Source organism: Hyposmocoma kahamanoa, unplaced genomic scaffold (assembly GCF_003589595.1).
Source record: "Hyposmocoma kahamanoa isolate Upper Pololo Valley unplaced genomic scaffold, ASM358959v1 63, whole genome shotgun sequence".
NCBI lineage: Eukaryota > Metazoa > Arthropoda > Insecta > Lepidoptera > Cosmopterigidae > Hyposmocoma > Hyposmocoma kahamanoa.
The window spans coordinates 24,121,337-24,141,048 of NW_020653851.1; the positions used below are offsets into that span (position 1 = coordinate 24,121,337).

General features: G+C 36.2%; 1 protein-coding gene across 1 annotated transcript in view; it reads left to right on the top strand.

Annotated features, from left to right (window-relative positions):
* Positions 1 to 10,476: 10,476 nt before the first annotated feature.
* The window catches only part of LOC113229897 (zwei Ig domain protein zig-8-like), a 434,645-nt gene continuing 425,409 nt past the window's right edge, over positions 10,477 to 19,712 (top strand). Inside the window, exon 1 of the mRNA XM_026463586.1 lies at positions 10,477 to 10,627. Coding sequence (XP_026319371.1) covers positions 10,564 to 10,627 — 64 coding nt within the window. The 5' untranslated portion in view covers positions 10,477 to 10,563. The remainder of the gene's footprint in view (positions 10,628 to 19,712) is intronic.

Sequence of the window (19,712 nt, forward strand, 5' to 3'; positions counted from 1 at the left end):
ACTAAATGTAATAAGTTGGATGTTTTAAAACCGTCTAAGAGAATAGCGTACATTTCCTGAGAAATCTTGGTAAGTGTGGAGCACAAAGTTCGCGGAACAATTAACCGGAGGTTATTCCTGTAACGGGCGAAGCGAGGCAAGCAATGCTCTCAGCGATTTCATACGTGAAGTGTTTATTTGTTACGATTGGATTTACTAAAGTTTAAAAGGGAAATGTTGAGAAGAAATCTTTCCGCTCTAAGTATTACGTACGCAGGTAGAACATATGAATACTACTAGACATACATAACAAATTCAACTATAGTACACAATATTTACGAAATTTGAGAAAATTGAGAAAGAGTATCGGTGATTCTGGCAGAAGTATACTTTACAAACGATTTATAAATAAATTTATCCGGAATTATCACGCGTAACATTACGTTTCACCTCACGCAAATCCAGTAAATGCGGGAGTTACAAAACATCTAGATTCTTATCCAACGCATATCTAACCCGTCGCAGCTTATTAGTCTCTCCGAATTAATTAGCCACTCGCAGTCCGAAATTACGACTAACTTATCACAATTGTTGACTAAGTTGAAAGTGGCGATGCGAAGTGACAGCCCTAGCTGAGCTCGAAAGTTGGCGCAGCAATTACGCGGCAGCCGCGCGAGTTATATTCGCACTGCATTGTGCCTTTATCGCGCTGTGCCGACACGACAAAGTTGCATTTCTCATACGATTTGTTGTCCCATATATTATGTATATAAATAAACGCGTCCCTTTGACACAATTAAGAAGCGGCAAATTTAAGGGATAACCTTGGGTATCTCGGTCTGCACGTTTGAGGCGAGGTGTACCGTTAGTAAATTAAGCATTGGTCAGATGATTGGTTTTTACGAGGTCAGAGAGGTTCAGTTTGATTTTAACTTTATCAAACTATCTTATGTGATTAATTCAAGACCTGATGTTGTTGCGGTGTTGGAAGAAGTCCTATGTCGAGCAGTGAATCCCCTAGTTGTTATCGAACCTTTCTGAAAAATATGAAATGATAATATTCAGACCTACCAAGTTCTGTATTTTGCTAATTGTTAAAAGTCTGGGCTGTATGAATAAGTAACAACCTATATATTAAATCTATGGTAACAACTTTTAATCAAATTATGCCATCTCTATTGTATTTACTGAACTTGAAAAAGCAAAATATTATTATGAACACGCAGCTATTAATAATGTAAGAGTAAAGCAGATAAAGGGAGAAAGAAGGAATAAATCAAACGGGTTACGTAATTTTGCAATATTTAGCCTCGCAGCAGCTACTCGTATATGTCCATTAGCAGCCGGAACAAACACGCTGGCAACACTGCCATTGCGAGCTGGCAACATTGGCGAAAATGGTGGTCAAGTATTGAGGGTAGTATTGATTTAATATTGTGGTGTATTTGTAAAAGTGCTCAATACCTCCCTGCTGCCAAATGTAGTGATTCGGTGCACACTGAAAGATATCTGTGAATATTGGTTGATATTTAAATTATTCAACATATAATCTTTATTATTTAATTATGACAAACCTTAGTGGTTAAAATGCGATTAGAAACATATTTGTGTATTTTGTCCTTTATACAATAAATAAATAATAAAATAAAACTATTTTTCCGGATTTAAATCGTGTGTATTTGTTTTTTCAAACAAACCGACGTTTCGGGCCCTTTACAGGTCCCATGGTCACGGTTGACCGAAACGTCGGTTTGTTTGAAAAAACAAATAAACACGATTTAAATCCGGAAAAATAGTTTCATTTCCTATGTGTAACAATCGCGAAAACCTAAGAACTCGATAATAAAATAAATAAAAAAAAATATTATGAATTAAATTTAGACACGTTGTACCTAATAAAATGTTACCTCCAAAATTACAGACAAGCACGTGTAAAATCAATTCGAGTGAAAAATTTATCAATAATAACAAAACGGGAATAAGCACATTGATATAACGGCATTTTTAAGTTCGGTTACCCTCAAATCTATAATATCTGGTTTATAAGAGTATTCAACTGTGGTCTTGATTTTTGTCAGGCTTTTACATAAATTTTCTCCCAATTTGCTTCGCCGGAAAGTAATCACCAAAGATTGAATAATGTTTACGCAAAGAAACGACACAAATAAATAAGATTCTGATTAGTTTAGTATGCTCTTCATAAAACATTGTAATAAAATTACTGACGTACTTAAGAAAGAAACTCGAATCAATGTTTGTTTTACGATACTTGCCATGTACCTCCACAAAAGATAATTTCAAAATCTACTTTTATGTTACGTCATTTTGGAACTGTTTCTTGTTTAGAATACGCGTAAAAACTAATCTTTTTAGCAACTTTATATAACAACAATTTTATTATGAAACACCTAAGGACTATCACCGAACAGGATCCACGGAATCAGTCACCGGGGAAAAATTAATCCAAAGAGAAAAGTCTTCACTGGAAAAGTGTCCATCAGAAGATGCAAGCTTTGCCTTTTATTTTTGATGGCGGAATTTTGTTAACAACGATCCCAGATATTTTATCAGTTTCGTCTTGTTGAGTCATTTTGATCATAGAAGCTATTTGCATTTTATTTTAAAATCGCTCAAAATCTTTTGCAAACAACGGTTAACACAATGACACACACGATATTCAATTAATGTATTACGCAACACATCCTCAAAAACCTGTGCAAAAATCTCCCGTCTTTTGAACCTTGACACGCTAGACAAAGAGGCCGTAGTCATCGATGTGGGACGAGTGGATCAGTGAACCATTAATCACCAACCCTGTCATGAGTTTATCTTCTATTACAAAACAACGTCAGCAAACACAACTTTACCACTATCAATCGTGTTAATGCGCCACTGCGCTACCCCAAAAGTAAAACACAATATGCAAGGAATCTCGGGATAATGATTCTACGAACCGGAATCGCCAATCGTTCGGGAGAAATGGTGGAACGAGTTACAGTAATGCCAAAGCAACAAATCGATTGACCTGCCTCGTAACTTCTGTTTCTGTTTTTCTCCAAGCCGAGGTTAATTGCATCGACTTATTTTAGATAGCTCTTGATGGAGAAGAGATTCTCAGTCAATTATTTTTTACAGCCTAGGGGAATTTGGTTCATTTGTTCGGTCAAATCAGGTAAAATATATGAATAGTCCTGTACAAAATACTACTTTTAACTGGTATAACAAAAGGTAAGACAGTCAATTTACTATCATATTTTTGTTGTACACACCGTCCTGGAGATCTTTTTTTCGACAAATCTGATTAACTACTTGTCTGCATTATGATCTATCTAGCTACTAATTACAGAGTAAATATTAATTGTGGATTTAGAATATTCCGAGGCGTGTGATTGTTAGTGCACGAATTCGAAATCAAAAGTTTTTTAGCCACGTTCACTACTATTATGTCTGCTTTTCAACTTGCTCACATTTCAGCTATCGTCTGCCAGACTGTCACAAATGTACAACGGCAACAAAAACCTAAAATCCCGAACAACAGAGCTTGTATTCACTTGAGGATGAAAGATACGAGTTGAATAAAACTCGGCAGAAACGAAGTTTTTAATCCGTGACGTCACAATGGATGTTTGTATTATTGATGGCCCAGTTCCGAAATCGGCTTCGGACTGTGATCGTACCACATTACTTCGAATTCGTTTTGAAGGGACTGGATTTCGAGATTGTAATTATTAGTCTGTGGATGTATTTCACAAAAGCTTTCATTGATGTAACTTATAGTGTTTGGGCGTCCGTGCGATTCAGTGTCAACTTGTCATTCCTTAACAGTACCACTAACTTTTCAGGTTTGCATCTGCATTCAGGTCAAACATGGACAGCGTGGATTACTTGATGTTTTGGTGCATTAGATAATTCCAAGTTTTGGTGGAGTAAAGCCCACCGTTTAGTAAAGAACGTTCTGGAACACGACTCGGAAATACATTCCTTCTAAGTAGTACTCGATAACCTGATGCACGAAGAATATTCAACAAGTTTATGCAGAAATAGTCGTTTACCCTGCCGAACAACAACGAAAATGCAATTATGAAAATATATTCATATTCATTTATTGCTTTTCTTTTGATACCGTGTAAGGGCGCTGCTAATTACACTTATAATTTGAATACACTGTACATTAGAGCAGGATTTGTTGTTTTATTTTTTCAAATATTTCTGCAGGAAGAGGCAAAGATAACAGATATCATATTTGAAAATGTGAAAGAACTGTCAATCGTTCGGATATATAAACCTATTAAAATAACAAAAAATGTCACATAATCGATGGTCTGAAGAAACTCTGAACTATAAATAATTGCAATGAGTTTTCAATGTAGAGTTCGGATACACGTCCTAAAACAATTAAAACATTTTTGAGAATCGGTACAGGTAACTTTTAATTATACTTCTTCCTAACGTATGTTGTTCGTTGTTTTGTTGACTCGATGCTCAAAAGTGTTGCAAACTGATCTAATATTAGGATTGTTTTCGTGTTCTCGTATCATATGCTTCTTATGTACATATATTTTAACCCATGCCGGGTACAATTCCATTTCCAGTAAAATTAGTACCGAACTGGAACAGGACAATGACTCCTGTAACACAGGTATATACATATAGTTCAGGAACTACTAAGTTGTGATTATTTTGTAACAATAAACATTATTATTGTTATATTGTAACATAACATAAAACTAGCATAAAATAAAACCCTTCTTTTACTGTTACTGTATTGTACGCCGATAGCAAAAAATTACACCAAAAACTTGTCCTGTTTATTCTCAACAAATCGGCTTAATGCTATATCTTGGCCGTAAAGTCGGATACGGCGGAAATGTGCAAAACTCAGGCAAATATGCGCGGAAGCATAAAGCTTTTAGTTTTATAGCCGGTTCTGTGTCACTATTTGGAAAATTTTGCCTCGTACGTGCTTGCGTCGTAGCCTACACGCCTTTTTATCTTGAGTATTCGAGATGGATGGACGTAAAATATTGCTGTTTCCATTTTCGCGTCGATGAGAAATAATGAAATCTGAGAAGAAATTGTGACACAAGGATTTGACGTAAATTTTTTCATTTTATTTAAAAGGCTTACAGCTATTTTTATGAACTGCAAAAGAATAATTACACGTGCGAATGTAAAAAAATGCATCAACGAGTTCTCAGTTCTTCCCGTATTAGTTTACCTATCGAGCCAATGACAAATTCTAATAACAAACCTGTGTTTAACTCCTTTGACCCAGTAATTAGCCACCTCTAAGTTCATATTTGTTGCCTTTAACAGGTCGTGGCGAGAGATTAGACATATTTTGTGTGGGGTGATTATATATGATTCTAAGACGGGTTGATATAGCCCCATTTCACCAAGTAGTCTTTACATCGGCCAATTTGTATCCTGAAGCGTCTTAGGAACTTTCATGTTGATCACTGCAACACGTGTCTGGGGGAAAGATTTTCGGCAAAGGTGACGTGATCAATAGGAATGGCGTGTTTGGCCTACCAAAGTTTACGCCTCGCATGTGGTGGTGTGTCGAAGGAAGCTCGTACGGCTTGGTAGTCGTACTGGTTGGGACTTGAGATCCCGCAAAGGGTGACGAGTATCAACCCGCTGCATACAGAACGAACAATTCGCGCTAACGGGTATAATATTGGAAGAAGAATGGGCTTCGAGCGTCTATCAGTCAATCGATAAAAAGTTATTGATCATACTAGTATTTATATTCTTAATATTATTGCGGACAAGATTGATGAAAGTAATGCTAATTTAGATCATGATCGATACATAGGGCGCACTATAAGTTTCCGGAACTGGCCACTTACGTAAACAATATTTAAAAAGACATTACAACATTTGAAAATGGAACTCTTTGGGTAAAACAGGGTATGTTTCATCTGACTGTCACTTATTTTTACATTGTGGCGTCATTTTAGAAATTGGTTATCTACATCACCATGGATTTAACTCGTGAAAATTTTTATAGTATGATTTTCTACGACTTTAAGTGTAATTGAACAGCTCAGCGGAGCTTCGTGGAAAAGCTGTGCTCTCGGTGGATCCCACACTATTGACTGAGGCTCAAAAAACGGATCGCGTCACTTGGTGCAATGCCATGCATACCAGATTCAACGAAGGGGCGTCAAATTTGGTGTAGGACATAGTAACAGATCCCAAAACAAAGCAGCAATCGAGCGAATGGGTGTTTCGAGATGAGCCGAAACCAACCAATGTCGCGCGTGCAAAGTGCCTCTAAGCGGATGATTGCTTCTTTTTTTAATAAAACTGGACACGTGGCTACTGTTGCTTTGGAGAATCGTTGTACCGTGAATAGTGATTGATACGCGACGATTTGTTTGCCGGCAAATGCCCCGACAATGCCAGTTATCACACGGCCAGACAGACAAATGAATTTTTGAAGGTGAACAACGTTGACCTTATGAGCCATCCCGCATACAGTCCCGACCTGGCACCTTGTGACTTTTATTTATTTCCAAAAATTAAGAACCAATTACGCGATCAACGATTTTCATCACCTGAAGAGGCTGTCAAAGAGTATGAAAAATATGTTTCAGAGATTGTCACGGAGGAGTGGCATAAATGTTTTCAAAATTGGTTCATTCGTATGAAAAAGTGCATTAACGCTAACGGAGAATATTTTAAGAAACAGTAAAGTAATTTCTGATCATTTATACAATTTTTTTTCTTATTCATTCCGGAAACTTACAGTGCGCCCCATAACTACTAAAATTATTTTGACTTAAATATGAGACAACTTATAACGACATTGACTATAAAACTGGTGACGAATTCAGGACTCTATTAATCCTACACTGTGCAACAACATTTCCCACACATTTCCAATTCTCAAACAACAATTACAGTGAAACATACAAGCGAAGCCAGTACTACTTCCCCGAGACGAGTCTCACCTACAGAAGTCGCTTTTATTGGCTCTGAGAATTTCATTTCGCCAACTCGATCGCAACTGAACCGAACCTAATTGCTTCCACGTTATTTATTCGGAAACTCCCATTGTAATTATGCGAAGTCAGAAGGTGAGTTTTATTACAACAGCTTTACGGTAATGTATTGGGTGCGCATTTATTGGTTGTATTTTTTTAACGGAATTGTAACGTTGCAGTGAGTTAACATTGAACATGGGGAACAGTCGGAAGCAACGAGAATTTCCGATAGTCATTACCGCGTCCAGAAGTTTTCATATTAATGTATTTATATAATTAAACTGTTAAACGAAACTTTATTGGCCAATGTCTAACGTCAAAGTGTTAATAGCACTTATAGATGCGGCAACAGCGTTCGGTAACATTCGTAATTTCCGAGTTTTCCCGATGAACATCTGGAAAAAGGTTATATATAATTTCTAGTTAGTTGCATAAACTTACATGTCTTGCCGCCGTTTATCTGACGGGTATTCCAGAGAGGGTAAAAACTTATCTTTACATTTTTGATGATATAAGTGCCGCTTTAAGTTACAAAGATCTGAGGAGCACTGCTACCGTGTCCGGTTCCCTGAGATATAAGTTGACAAGTTCCATAAGCCTGTGATTTCACCAGCACCCTTACCCTTACAAAACAGAAACGCAGAAATGCTCAATTATCGCTTGGTGGCAAAAAATCCTGAGGCAGTACTTCTGCTACTAAATACATTATTATTATGAACTATTACATTGTTAAATTAAAGTTGAGCGTATTAACATATCTATCAGGATTCTGCAATGTTTTATTATTTCCATGTGTTTGGTTTATATGTCTATGGAATTAATATCTCTGCTCTGGCTAACGTGTCGATGGTTTCTTCCCCATTGGTTTTTATGTCGATAGCTTATGGTTATTGCGCCGAGGATATGCGTCAATGTTAGTTCAAGAAATTATTGTCAGAGGTCGAGGCATATTCTTTGGAATAAATGTATATATCCCTGTTCTATATGCCTCTTTTCCATCGGAAACCAACTTATAATTTTGACTTTTGCCGTTTGTACTTGTTATAGAATGTTTATATTTTTTATTATCGATAATGTTCATTATCATTCGTATTTATGTGACGTCTTTCTGCTTTTTGCCGTTAAATTGAGTAAACTTGACAGTTTAAATAATAACAATAAATAATAATTAAATAACGTACGCAATCGTAGCTCCGCACTAGGAAAAACTCTGTGTCGCGGGTGCAATAAAAACGCACATAGACAATCACAAATTACACCCAAACTCACGAGAGAAATAAGTGTAGGGAATCGAACCTGGGACCTCTGCGTGGCAATCCATTATGGTAACCGTTCGGCCATGGTGGTAGGCGGTTAGATAACTTGTAAATGTAGCAAATGAAACTATAACTTCGGATTAAATCGCGTGTCTTTGTTTCAAACAAATCAACGTTTGGGGCCCTTTACAGGTCATGATGATCATCAATTTTGGCACGATAAATATGTGATTTCGATCCGAAAAATAGTTACATTTCCTATGTGTAACAATCGCAAAAACCTAAGAAGCCGATAACTTATGAATAAAACTAAGGAAAACGAATTTTGTAGTCCTAAACGTGATTTCGTTTTAAATTTTTTTTATATAATATCAAGTGACGGGACAAACAAGTCGTGCACCTGATGGTAAGCTACACGCCTGTTCATAACACTTGCAGTGCCACTCAGCTCTTAAAATCACAAAGATCTGAGCGGCGCTGCCATTGCGCCCGTCACTGTGTTTTATTTTTCAGCAGCACCCTTACCCTTCAAAACCGTAACACAGTAATGCTCACATTACTGCTAGGTGGCAGAAATAGGTAAGGTGGCAGTACTTCCCTGGACGAACTCTTTCACAAGGAGCTCTACTGCTATTAAATGTCTACTTCTATAAAAGCTGCAATCTTCCATTTTTACATTCACACTACTGGTGAAATCACAGACACATGAGACTCTTCAACTTATGTCTGAGGGTGACGGGTGCAAAGGCAGGCCTGAAATCTTTACGATTTAAGCTCAAAGTGGCACTGGACCTGCACACCCACTTTGCACCCGACACACCTCATTCGCTTCGTCCATTCGATCTTTTTATACACGTCGATTATTCCTGCTACTTTGACCTTTTAATAATGGCATCCTCAATCTGTTGGAGAAATGAACGCTGAAGTCGACCTTTCATTTTCATTTCGGTTATGTGTATGTAGGTGTATGTCGGGGCGTCTCAGAGGAATACAATGTGAGATATATATATCTCCACCATAAATTTATTTAGCCAGCGACTAACTAATAACATTCGTGAATTTGCAACCGATTTGACTATTAATTTTTGTTATTAATTCGCTCACTTGGCGATTTAATATTACGTCCGAAGATTATTATTGACACAATTTAAACTAAAACGGATTTTCATTGTCATGTAGCGAAATCGCAGGGAGAGTTGCACAGTTGTTTACTGTCTCCAAGTCGTGTAGAATTGACCATCCGCTTCCTTTTCTGATATGGCAACATTCCCAACCACTACCGGATCATGTCAGATGACTGATTATTCTCTACACACCCAAACGACAACAGCACCTCTGCGACCTCATCCAGATTGAGCTGTTAAAGTAACAAATGTTAATTGGTACTTTTCGGTAAATTGGTAGGTAGTTAACGGGAAAACAAAAAGAACTCGTGATAAGGAACCTGTAATTAGTGATAATCGTTTAGAGAATAACCACGAAAGCCTTAAAATCTATATTTGTCTATATTTTGATAACACATTACGACTATAACGACAAATTATGGCGATTCTCTCACAAAATCATTACCAGGGTATATACAAATGAGAATACAAATTTGTTGATATTAAAATATTATTGATAAGGTCACGTCCCGTGCAGCAAATTATACCCCATTGTGTTAGCAACACGATTGTGAATTAGTGGTTTCATGGTACATTGTTTGTGTAAACATAATTTATTTAAAATTATATCTAGTTAATTTCATGTTTGTGGTAATGTTGTTTTAGCTCGCCAACGTACCTTTCATAAGTTTACTTTACGTAAAACATTTCAACAACAAACGTGTTCCAAGTGAATTTGAGGAACTCGGATGTTTTACTAAAAAAATAAAATTATGTAAATTGTTTTTGCAAGTTTGTTTTACGTTACGGGAATCACTGCCGACTGCTCACTGGCCGGCTGTATTAAAATTTGCACTTAAATCAACTGAAGAAATTCTTGACGTTTGAGTAAATATTTTTGTTTATTTTCAGGTTGTAGGAGCCTTTGAAGCGAGAGTCGAACGAGTGTTGTGCTAAACGCGAGTGTTAGTGACATAGTCGACTTTTGATGAGGACATTGACGTTTGTTTTCTCAATTACTTGTATTTTGCCGAACTAATTTTTATATCTAATTCATTTCAAATAAATAACGTAACGTCTGTTCTATTTAAAATATCAAATAAATTTATTCTGGAATAATATAGTGGTTGTTTCGGTTCGGTCGCCGCGGTTAGGCGCGTCGTGGGCGTGGCATGTGTCGCGGGCAGACGGCGCGGGCCCCGGCCCGCTAGCGCTCGCGAGGCCGCGGTCGCCATGCGCGCACGCATTGCAGCCGCGCACCTCGCCCTGCTCGTGCTGGCACACCTGCCTCCACCAGGTAAGTCCATCATTGAACATAATAACACAGATGTATGATTATTTTCATAGAGTACTGCGAATAAAAGTGATACCGTGGTTCCTTGAAGTTACAACTCTAAAAAAATTTTCAAATCTGCCGACATATTTTTACTGACGCTACATAGAATAAAGGGTATAGAATGTATGATGAAGGTACTATTGAACTTCAGATTGGTAAAGGTTTAGACCTATTTTGTTAACGTAGATATTTGTAATAAGTATATTTATTCAATAATTTACTTACTATGTTCGGTTGAAAATGTAATTAACAATACTTTTCGTTTTAATACAACTTGCAAACATCTTTAAATTCTCAAAATTCTATCTACCAACAAGCCCTCGTGATGTTGGTAGCCTCGTCGCGTTCACGACGCCTACTTCATTGAAGTCAGAAGATTGTGAACCTTCGCGTTTTCGTCGATCATTTGGGTGAAATTCTAACAGCGAACTCGCTAAATCAAACGTGATACTTAGAAAAATATTACTCGGCAAAACAGCTTAGTCACAACTGTTATTAAAGTTTTATGTTGCGTGCAAGTCAAACTGCTTTTATTATTTTATAGCTTTCAATCAGGTTACCCAACAAGCCCGATATAAAAACTATTTTATAGTACGTTTAAAGCTATAGTTTAACAAAGGCATTGCTCAAAAAAACCAGCCGGCATCGAGTGAGCGGCCAAATAAAACGCGAAATTGATGCTCGACTAGCCAAAAATTGTTTTATCAGGAAACTTCGCGCCCCGCGGGATGTGGAGAGGGCGAGGTCCCGATATTGAAATAGGAGTTCCTGAAACAGGGTCCGTATGAATAAACTTGATAAAATTTACGTAAACGGGTAAAGTTTCAGAGAACCTGGCCGGGGATTGCCCGGGGGTAAGTCCGACCCACACGGCTAACCTGAGGTAACTTTCGATTTTACGGACGAAATGGAGTAATTATTCCACAGGGATTCATCTTTTCGCTGAGATAACGTAGCTGTTTGAATTTTACTTTAGAGTTTATCTTTTAGTCACGTTTTTATTTGGTTCACAACTTGGAACATACGCAATACATACACATAACAAGCTCTTTCAATATACAGTACATTGTGTAGTTCTTTATACTACTGAACACTTATTCAAAGTCAAAATCAAAGCAAAATAATCAAAGTCAAATAATCATTTATTCCATAAGTAATATTTTTACACTTGAAAACGTCGTTTTTAAGCTACTGGTCGTTCACTGCGCTGACCTCACTGAGAAGAACGAGCAAGAAACTCCAGGGATTGCTCTTTTCAAATAAACTTAAATGAATCATAATTGTGTGGAATCTAGACTCTTGTTGTCCTTCCATATTTTTTATCTAACAAATACTCTTCAATTTAGTAATATGACTTTTCAATTAAAATACTTTTCATGTAAGTTTTAAACTTAGGAAATGGTAATGTTAATATATTCTCCGGAATCTTATTGTAAAAACGTATACAGTTCCCATAAAAGAATCGTTTACCTTAGTTAAACGAAAACGTGGTACCATGAGTTTGGACTCAGCTCCAAGGTTAATATTTTGGATTTCTTCTTTCTTATTGAAATTACGTATATTTCTACGGACATATAAAATATTTGAGCAAATTTACTGTAACGCCACAGTCATGATACCAGTCTCCTTAAACTTTTCTCTGAGAAAAACTCGAGAACCTAGACGGTACACAGAAGAATCGCTCGTTTTGCAACACAAATATGCTTTGTATATCTGCCGCTTTACCCCACATGAGATTCCCGTAGGACATTATACTATGGAAGTAACTAAAGTAAACTAGTCGAACAGTAAAGATTATCACTTGAATGTGTTTTAAATTCGTGTATTGAACAATCATCATCAATCAGCTTGAAATAAATTATCATCAACGTTAACTACTGGACAAGGGTGTGCTCTAAGGAGACGGTTTAGGCCACAAAACACTAACCGAATGTGGGCTGGCGTGAATAACATGTTTGCCAAGGGTTGTGAACCATCTTCGACGAGCAAGTCGCGCGCCTGGTGGCAAGCGACACGCCTGTCCATAACAACTGCAGTGTCACTATGATCTTTAAATCGCAAAGGTCATAGGCACTGCCACATAGGTTGACAAGTTCCATGTGGCTGTAATTTCACAGAATTTCAGAATTTGCAGAAATAGTTAAGGTGGCAGGTTCACTCGGCGAACTCTTTCACAAGGAGGTCTACTGCTACTAAACTAGCTCTAATGCTGTCACAGGGATTGGAACCGACAACCCTTCAAATAGGAAGCAAACATTATTTCACTATCTATTACAAATAAATGTAATAAATAACTAAATGTTATAATTTCATAGAAATGTATAATTTATGTAACAAAGGCAGAATAAATTATAATTATTTGTATTTACATGAAATGTTACACTAACGTTGGTATTAATGCATTAATCAAATTTTGATAAATCACGTCGCGAGCAAATGATTTTTTACATTATGATAAGTCTTTTACGTTATAGATACAATATAATCTCAGTATATTACATCTATTTGCCAAGTTTTTTTGAAATCGGTTACCGGAAAGAGCGCAAACCCGGATTCATCCCCTAGTTCGCCACTACACGGGACTTGACATAGGAGATAATAAAAATCGGTTCTCACTATTCAAGGTATATTGAGAGAGAAAAACGCCTTGAATTAGAGAATAGCAAAATCAACCATTAAAATAATTGCTCCTTATAATAAAATTTAGGCGCTATTTATAAAAATGAATCTTCATGCGTGAACAGCCACTCTTAGAGGTGGATGATTTTCTTCAAAATGAAATGAGACCACTATGGAGATACCTTCTTTCCAACAAAAAAGAATCATGAAAATTGGTTCATAAATACTGGGTTTAGCGCGTAACATACATACAAAAAAAAAACATAGAGTCGAATTGAGAACCTCCTCCTTTTTTTTAAAGTCGGTTAAAAATAAACTAGCTGTTCTTGACAATTGTCCTCACAAAGTCTCAAATTCATTTAAGGGGCAATTTATACGCTTCTATAAAAAGATTCCGATTGATAATCACGAAATTTGCCCTTTACGATGTTTTAAACTGTAATGAAACAAAAACTTTATACTAAAGGTATTTATTATACATTATACAGATGCTGTGTACTGGGATGACAGAAATCCGTGGTAGTGACCCGTTTTGCTCTTGCAGGTATTTTCGATCTAAGATGTTTAAATTAATCATTGTAATGATAAATATATATTCAAATGTATATTTACAAAGAGCAACCCGTAGAGTTTCTTGCTCATTCTTCTCTCGGGACTCAGCCTTACGAATGAGAAGTAGAGTTTAATCAGTATGATGATTTCAAGTCTAATTTACTTACCTATGAAATACAGATTGTTTGACTTTGACTTTGAAATGTCCAAATCGACCTAAATAACCTCTGCTTCCCACTAGTTTACGTAGAGACCATGACCCTCCCTCATTGCGTCCTGATAAATCTACTACTTCGCCTCCTCTATCTATACGTTAGTTTATTCTTTGTATTTTAACCTGACGTCTTTGAAGGACATGCCCATTCGGATCGAGATACGTACGTCGAGATCTACCTCGCGACGTTTCCATCCACTTTCGCTCTATATTCTATATATATCTTCTTTATATGATGAAACTATCGAAGCATTCCCTTTTCTGTTCTGGTCACTACGTCATTATCCTTCACGCAACAATGAAACACATTATTTTTCTACTACGATGTTTATAATGGACTAAATTTGTATTAATCCTCAGTGTCATTATGGGTACCGTGTACATCACACGGCGCACTGGCGCAAGGTCGGCTCCGTCATGATGGGGCGCACTTTGGTGTGAGTTCCCATTAAACATCGATAAATTTGTGGCCCTTCACTATTATATAAATGTTGATCATTTTGCATTTGTGAATGAAAATCAGATTCGAGGAACACGGATATATAATCGACTCATCTGAAGAAAGAGTCCGATGTGATTATACAGCAAAAAGAGAATGAGTATATTACGAGAATAACTTCCTTATTAAAACTAAGGCCTACGTAAAGGTGTTTTGAAAATTTATATATCTTATTTCATTTCGGAAATATAAAACGAAACAACAGTCGATCTGACATCCACAGCGAAGAAGAAGGAACGAAATGTACTTGCACATAGATCTTTGTTCTACGTATGAGTCGTATTTATTTCAACACTAACTATACATTATTGTAAGTCACATTTTTTTGGATGATTTTCATTTTCATATTTGGTGTTTATTCCGGATCATAAGGTTTTAGAATCCTGTAATTGCAATAAGGCAAGATTTAGAGAAGAGATTTAAATACATTATTGTCCTCTATAAAAATATTTTTTCTCATGCGGCCTAGTAACGTTTTTCTGACTAAACGCAAAGTTCAGCCGTTTTTGATGATAAGATTGTAAGATTTCTCCGATGCCTACTCATATTCTTTTGCTTCACTTGTAAGGCGAATCCTTTAAGAATATTTGTAAGTAAGTAGATCAAAAGCCCCGGGTATCTATGTTATCTTGTCATTGACTATATTAAGAAGTTAAGACTCATCGTTAACTAGGCTTAGAAAAGAAGCATAACGTCCTGAAACTTTGAATACGTAGATTTAATTAAACAATGTAGAGCCGTCGCAAGGTTAGTTGTAAGTATAACAAACTTATAGATACCAGCAGGCTTAGCATGAGCCCGAAGATAAAAGTTATCTCTTCTTCGAAATGTCAATTTTCTCTCGAAGGCAAAAGTTATCTCTTCTTGTAACTGTCATCGAAGAAGAGATAACTTTTGTCTTCGGGCTCATGCTAAACCTGCTGACGTGGCTATAGTAGTCCTACTATAAACAATCCCATGGCGTGGAGGTGGTTACTGGAACTTTGAGCTACCTGCCATACAGACGTGAAGCAGTAACGTGCCACTCTAGGTATCTAATCCAATATAATTTATAACATGACTCACCAATTGGAAAAATTTTGCGAAAAGATTGCGTATCTTAATATACAACTATTTCCCTCTATTGGTAAAGCTCTGTACTAAATCCGTGGTTGTGGCATTCGATGCTTGTAACTGGATAGTGGCGTTCAAGAAAAAAGCTCAAGGTTTTATTTCAAAAGACGTTGCCTTTGTTTCGTGCGATTTCTTCCTTATCTCTACAGATTTCTTTAAAAACTTTTGTAACATTTGTTATATCTACTAGTAACTATAAACCACCAACGTAAGTTGGGGAATGCTTTGTGGGAATAAACATGGAATAAACTCTTTGTATAAGGTTCCAAGTATGCCTTATTGAAACAGGAATTTTCCAATGACAAAGTTCCATATATTTTTTGAGTTGAGGAATCCAGAATTTTCGTCGGTTGTGAACATTCTTCGATGTATTGGTCTCATCACGTTTTCCTTCGCTTCAGTTGGTGTGAGGTGTTACGTAACTTAAAAATTCATGTACCAGGTACAAGAAAAACAAAACCAACCGTTCACGTACCTGAATACCACCATTCATTTGAATAGCGTTTCGCAGATTGTACTCAAAGATTTGTTCTGAAAGTGGGTTGGAAATTACCGTTCCTGTATCCCACTGCTGATCTCCACAAAAATTGCCAAGTACTAACAGTTGGCCAATTCTTTATCCTCCACATAGTTTGAAAAGCACACTACCTTATGACATTTGGCCCAACTTCAGTGATCAATAAACGCAGTAAACATTTTGTTCATTCATTTTTCGCAGCAAATAGTAGTTTTGCTCAGCGATTCTTTTGTTTATATAATCGTTTTGTTGGATCCACACACTCACACACTCTCTCTTGCACTCTTTCTCTCACACACACGCACTGCTCTTTTATTTAAGTACTTTTACTAACTGAACCGTTTGACACTCAACACTGCCAGTTGAATGTAAGTTTAGTATGAGTTGTCCCATTGGATAGGAGCCTGGTGAGCTGTAATGCAGGTCTAGTAATTGCTTTTATATTTAACATTGGGTCTATTTATTTAATGTAAGATTTGTGTTTGAGAAATCTATCATTATTATTATAGAAAATACACAATGTCAGTTTAATACCATCTAGCAACAGAAGTAATATAAGCCGTAGCATTCTTATTACCGTTATACATAAAAAATGCATACCTATAAATTCTAAATAACATTAAGGCCTCGGACATAAACTGGAAAACTTGACGTATTAACGTAGCCAGTAAACAAGTGGCATGTATTTATGAAATCTCTCAAAGGCTATACTTTAAAGGGAACTTCGGAATTTCATATGGAGTTCGAAGTTTGTTGTGGTGATTTTCATACCACACGAGTAGTTTTGTGTTGGGAGTTAATATTTTATAATCCGGTAATCCCCTTTGATGTACGGAACGTGTGTTAGTTTAGTTGTGTATCGATGAGGTGGATAGTGTCAGGAGAATAAAAAAGAAAGGTAATACTTAGAGAATTTAAAAAAAGAATTAGGTACAAGCAACAGAGGGCGGCGTTAATGAGAAACCTGCAGAGTAACGGAACACCCGTAGGTGCTTTGAATTGTGTACTGGGAAACCCCCATAGGAAAAGAGAAAAAAAGACTGTTGATATTTGTTGAATCGGCTAACACACACATTTAAGCAATAACTTATAGTATAAAATTGTGTAAAAGTTCCTAAATAAATAGAAATTTAAAAGAATGTTTGGAAATTGTGCTTATCTTTACCTACATGCTTGTAGCGGACTGTACCAATGGGGTTAACAAACAACACACGGCTATCAACTAAAAGAGAAACAACGTTAACAACAAACAAGAAAAGGTGCCAAAAACAAGTACATTTAAATGTAGAATTTCAATAAAAGACTAAACTTAATAATCTCAATACGGAGTACTAAAAAACCGATCACAAAAGTTCGTAGAATTACATCTATTTGCCAAGTTTTATTAAAATCGGTTACCGGAAAGCGCACGAAACCGAATCCATCCTCTAGTTTGCCACCCTTACAGGTGGCAAACTAGAGGATGGATTATCTTCAAATTTAAATGGGACCACAACCGAGACAAGACTCTTGCCAACAAAAAAATAATCGTAATAATTAAAATCGGTCCACAAATGAGTTATTGCGTAACATACAGACAAAAAAGAAAAAACAAACACACAATCGATTTGAGAATCTCTTCCTTTTTTTGAAATCGGTTAAAAAGACTATAAAATATGTATAAAAAAGGATTTGTAGCGACTGTCGCGATTCGCTACAATGCTTTTAGTATGCACGTATTTATTATACAATTTGAATTTTTAATGATCAGCATTTTGCACTAAATACGTTCGGTCACTTGGTGAGGAGAATAGACTCCCGAATTGCACTATCTGTAACATTATTAAATGTTGATTGAGTCAGAATAAGAAATAAAGGCATGAGAAACTTCTTTACCTTCAAAGCGCAAAAGGATTATTCTGGGTGAAATGTGTATAAGATAATACTTAAGTTACTAAAGAAAGATAATTAAGTTTAATTAAGGGGCGGGCATTATCGCAAAGCGATAAAAGCCCCCATCACTTAAATAAAAGAAAGAGGTGCCCAAACGTCCAAGAACATAAAGCAGCAAGTTATCAGGGTAAACTTAAACTCAAATCTGACTAACATTTTTGTTCCAAAATCGCCTCCATTGCAACGGAACAAGATACGTTCACGTGTAGCTTAGTGTGCTGGCGTGTGTACATGAAGTATGCTTATCATTTTTCAAATATCATAAAATCGTGACAATCTGGGAGAGGTTAACGGGTCACTCCCACGGGTTTCTGTCATCCAAGTATGTAGAAGTTGTATCGTTTTAAACTTTAAAAATGGCCAATTTTGAATATCATTCGGAAACTTATAAGCGTATACATAGCCCTTTAACACGCCACACAAACACGCTTAAATATTTTCGTATACTTTCTAACAAAATCATTATAACTGTCACGCATTACATGTTTTTTTTCCATTGTAAAGTTCAAATAGCCTTTGTCTACTTTTATGAATACCCAGTGTCATATCACTAAATTTCAATGAATTATTAATTGTTATGTTTGTACATATTATACACGATTCACTGGAGCTTAATCCATTACAATATTTCTAGATGCTTTAAGGCTACCTTTGTTTACTGGAACATGTGATATCTTTTTTTTTGTATTTTATCAAGAATTATCTTACACTTGAATAATTGACTGCACTGATCCGACATTAATTTACTTATAACATTACTACTAGGTGCGACGTTAGTATAAACGTTGTCGTAAAAGTAATTGTAGTAGGCTCCAAAAAAGATTCATAAGATTGTAGCATTGAAAAAACAACATGAGCCAAGCGAGTCACATGAGGAGAAGCAGGAAAAACTGTTTTGATAGATCAAATGGTTTAGGTATTTCTTATTAAATAACGACCGTAAAAAAAATATAGGACATATCTAAGGATATTATCTAAAGAATGTGCTCATTCGTTACACAATACGATGTTATGTATCCGATTCGAAAATTAATATTTGAGAATAAAATATCTAACTTTGCACATAGGTAATTTTTGTATGGAAATACCTATTACTCTTTGAGTATAAGGTGAACCTGCTGAATTTTGTTATTTTTGTAAGTTGTAATTTTCATCTGAAGCCCTACAGTTATAAAATTCACATTTATCCCAAAATTTGAAAATTGTATTGCGATACGCTGCGCCGCCAGCTGTCCCGTCCGTCGCCAACGCGCTTGTCAACGTCGGATCTATGTTAAATTTTCGTCGCCTGTTCTTATTCATATTAATTTTAAGCACGCGGATTGGGGGACGCGACAGGCGGCGGCACCTCAGTACCTAAAACTCAGGCTCGCGTTAAACTATAGTTTTCTAACAAATTAACATTGAACTCCCCACAAATAGTAATATTTAATTAACCTAAAACTTCGTCATTCCCCTTAACTCTAAAAATCTTTTTTCGTTTATTTTGTGAGATGAATGTGAAAGTTTGTACACCCATAACTCATAAGTCCTCTCTACAGGTAGGTTCGTAATATCTGTACATTCTTAAAATTTTAAATTCTTTCTAATAAATATTAAA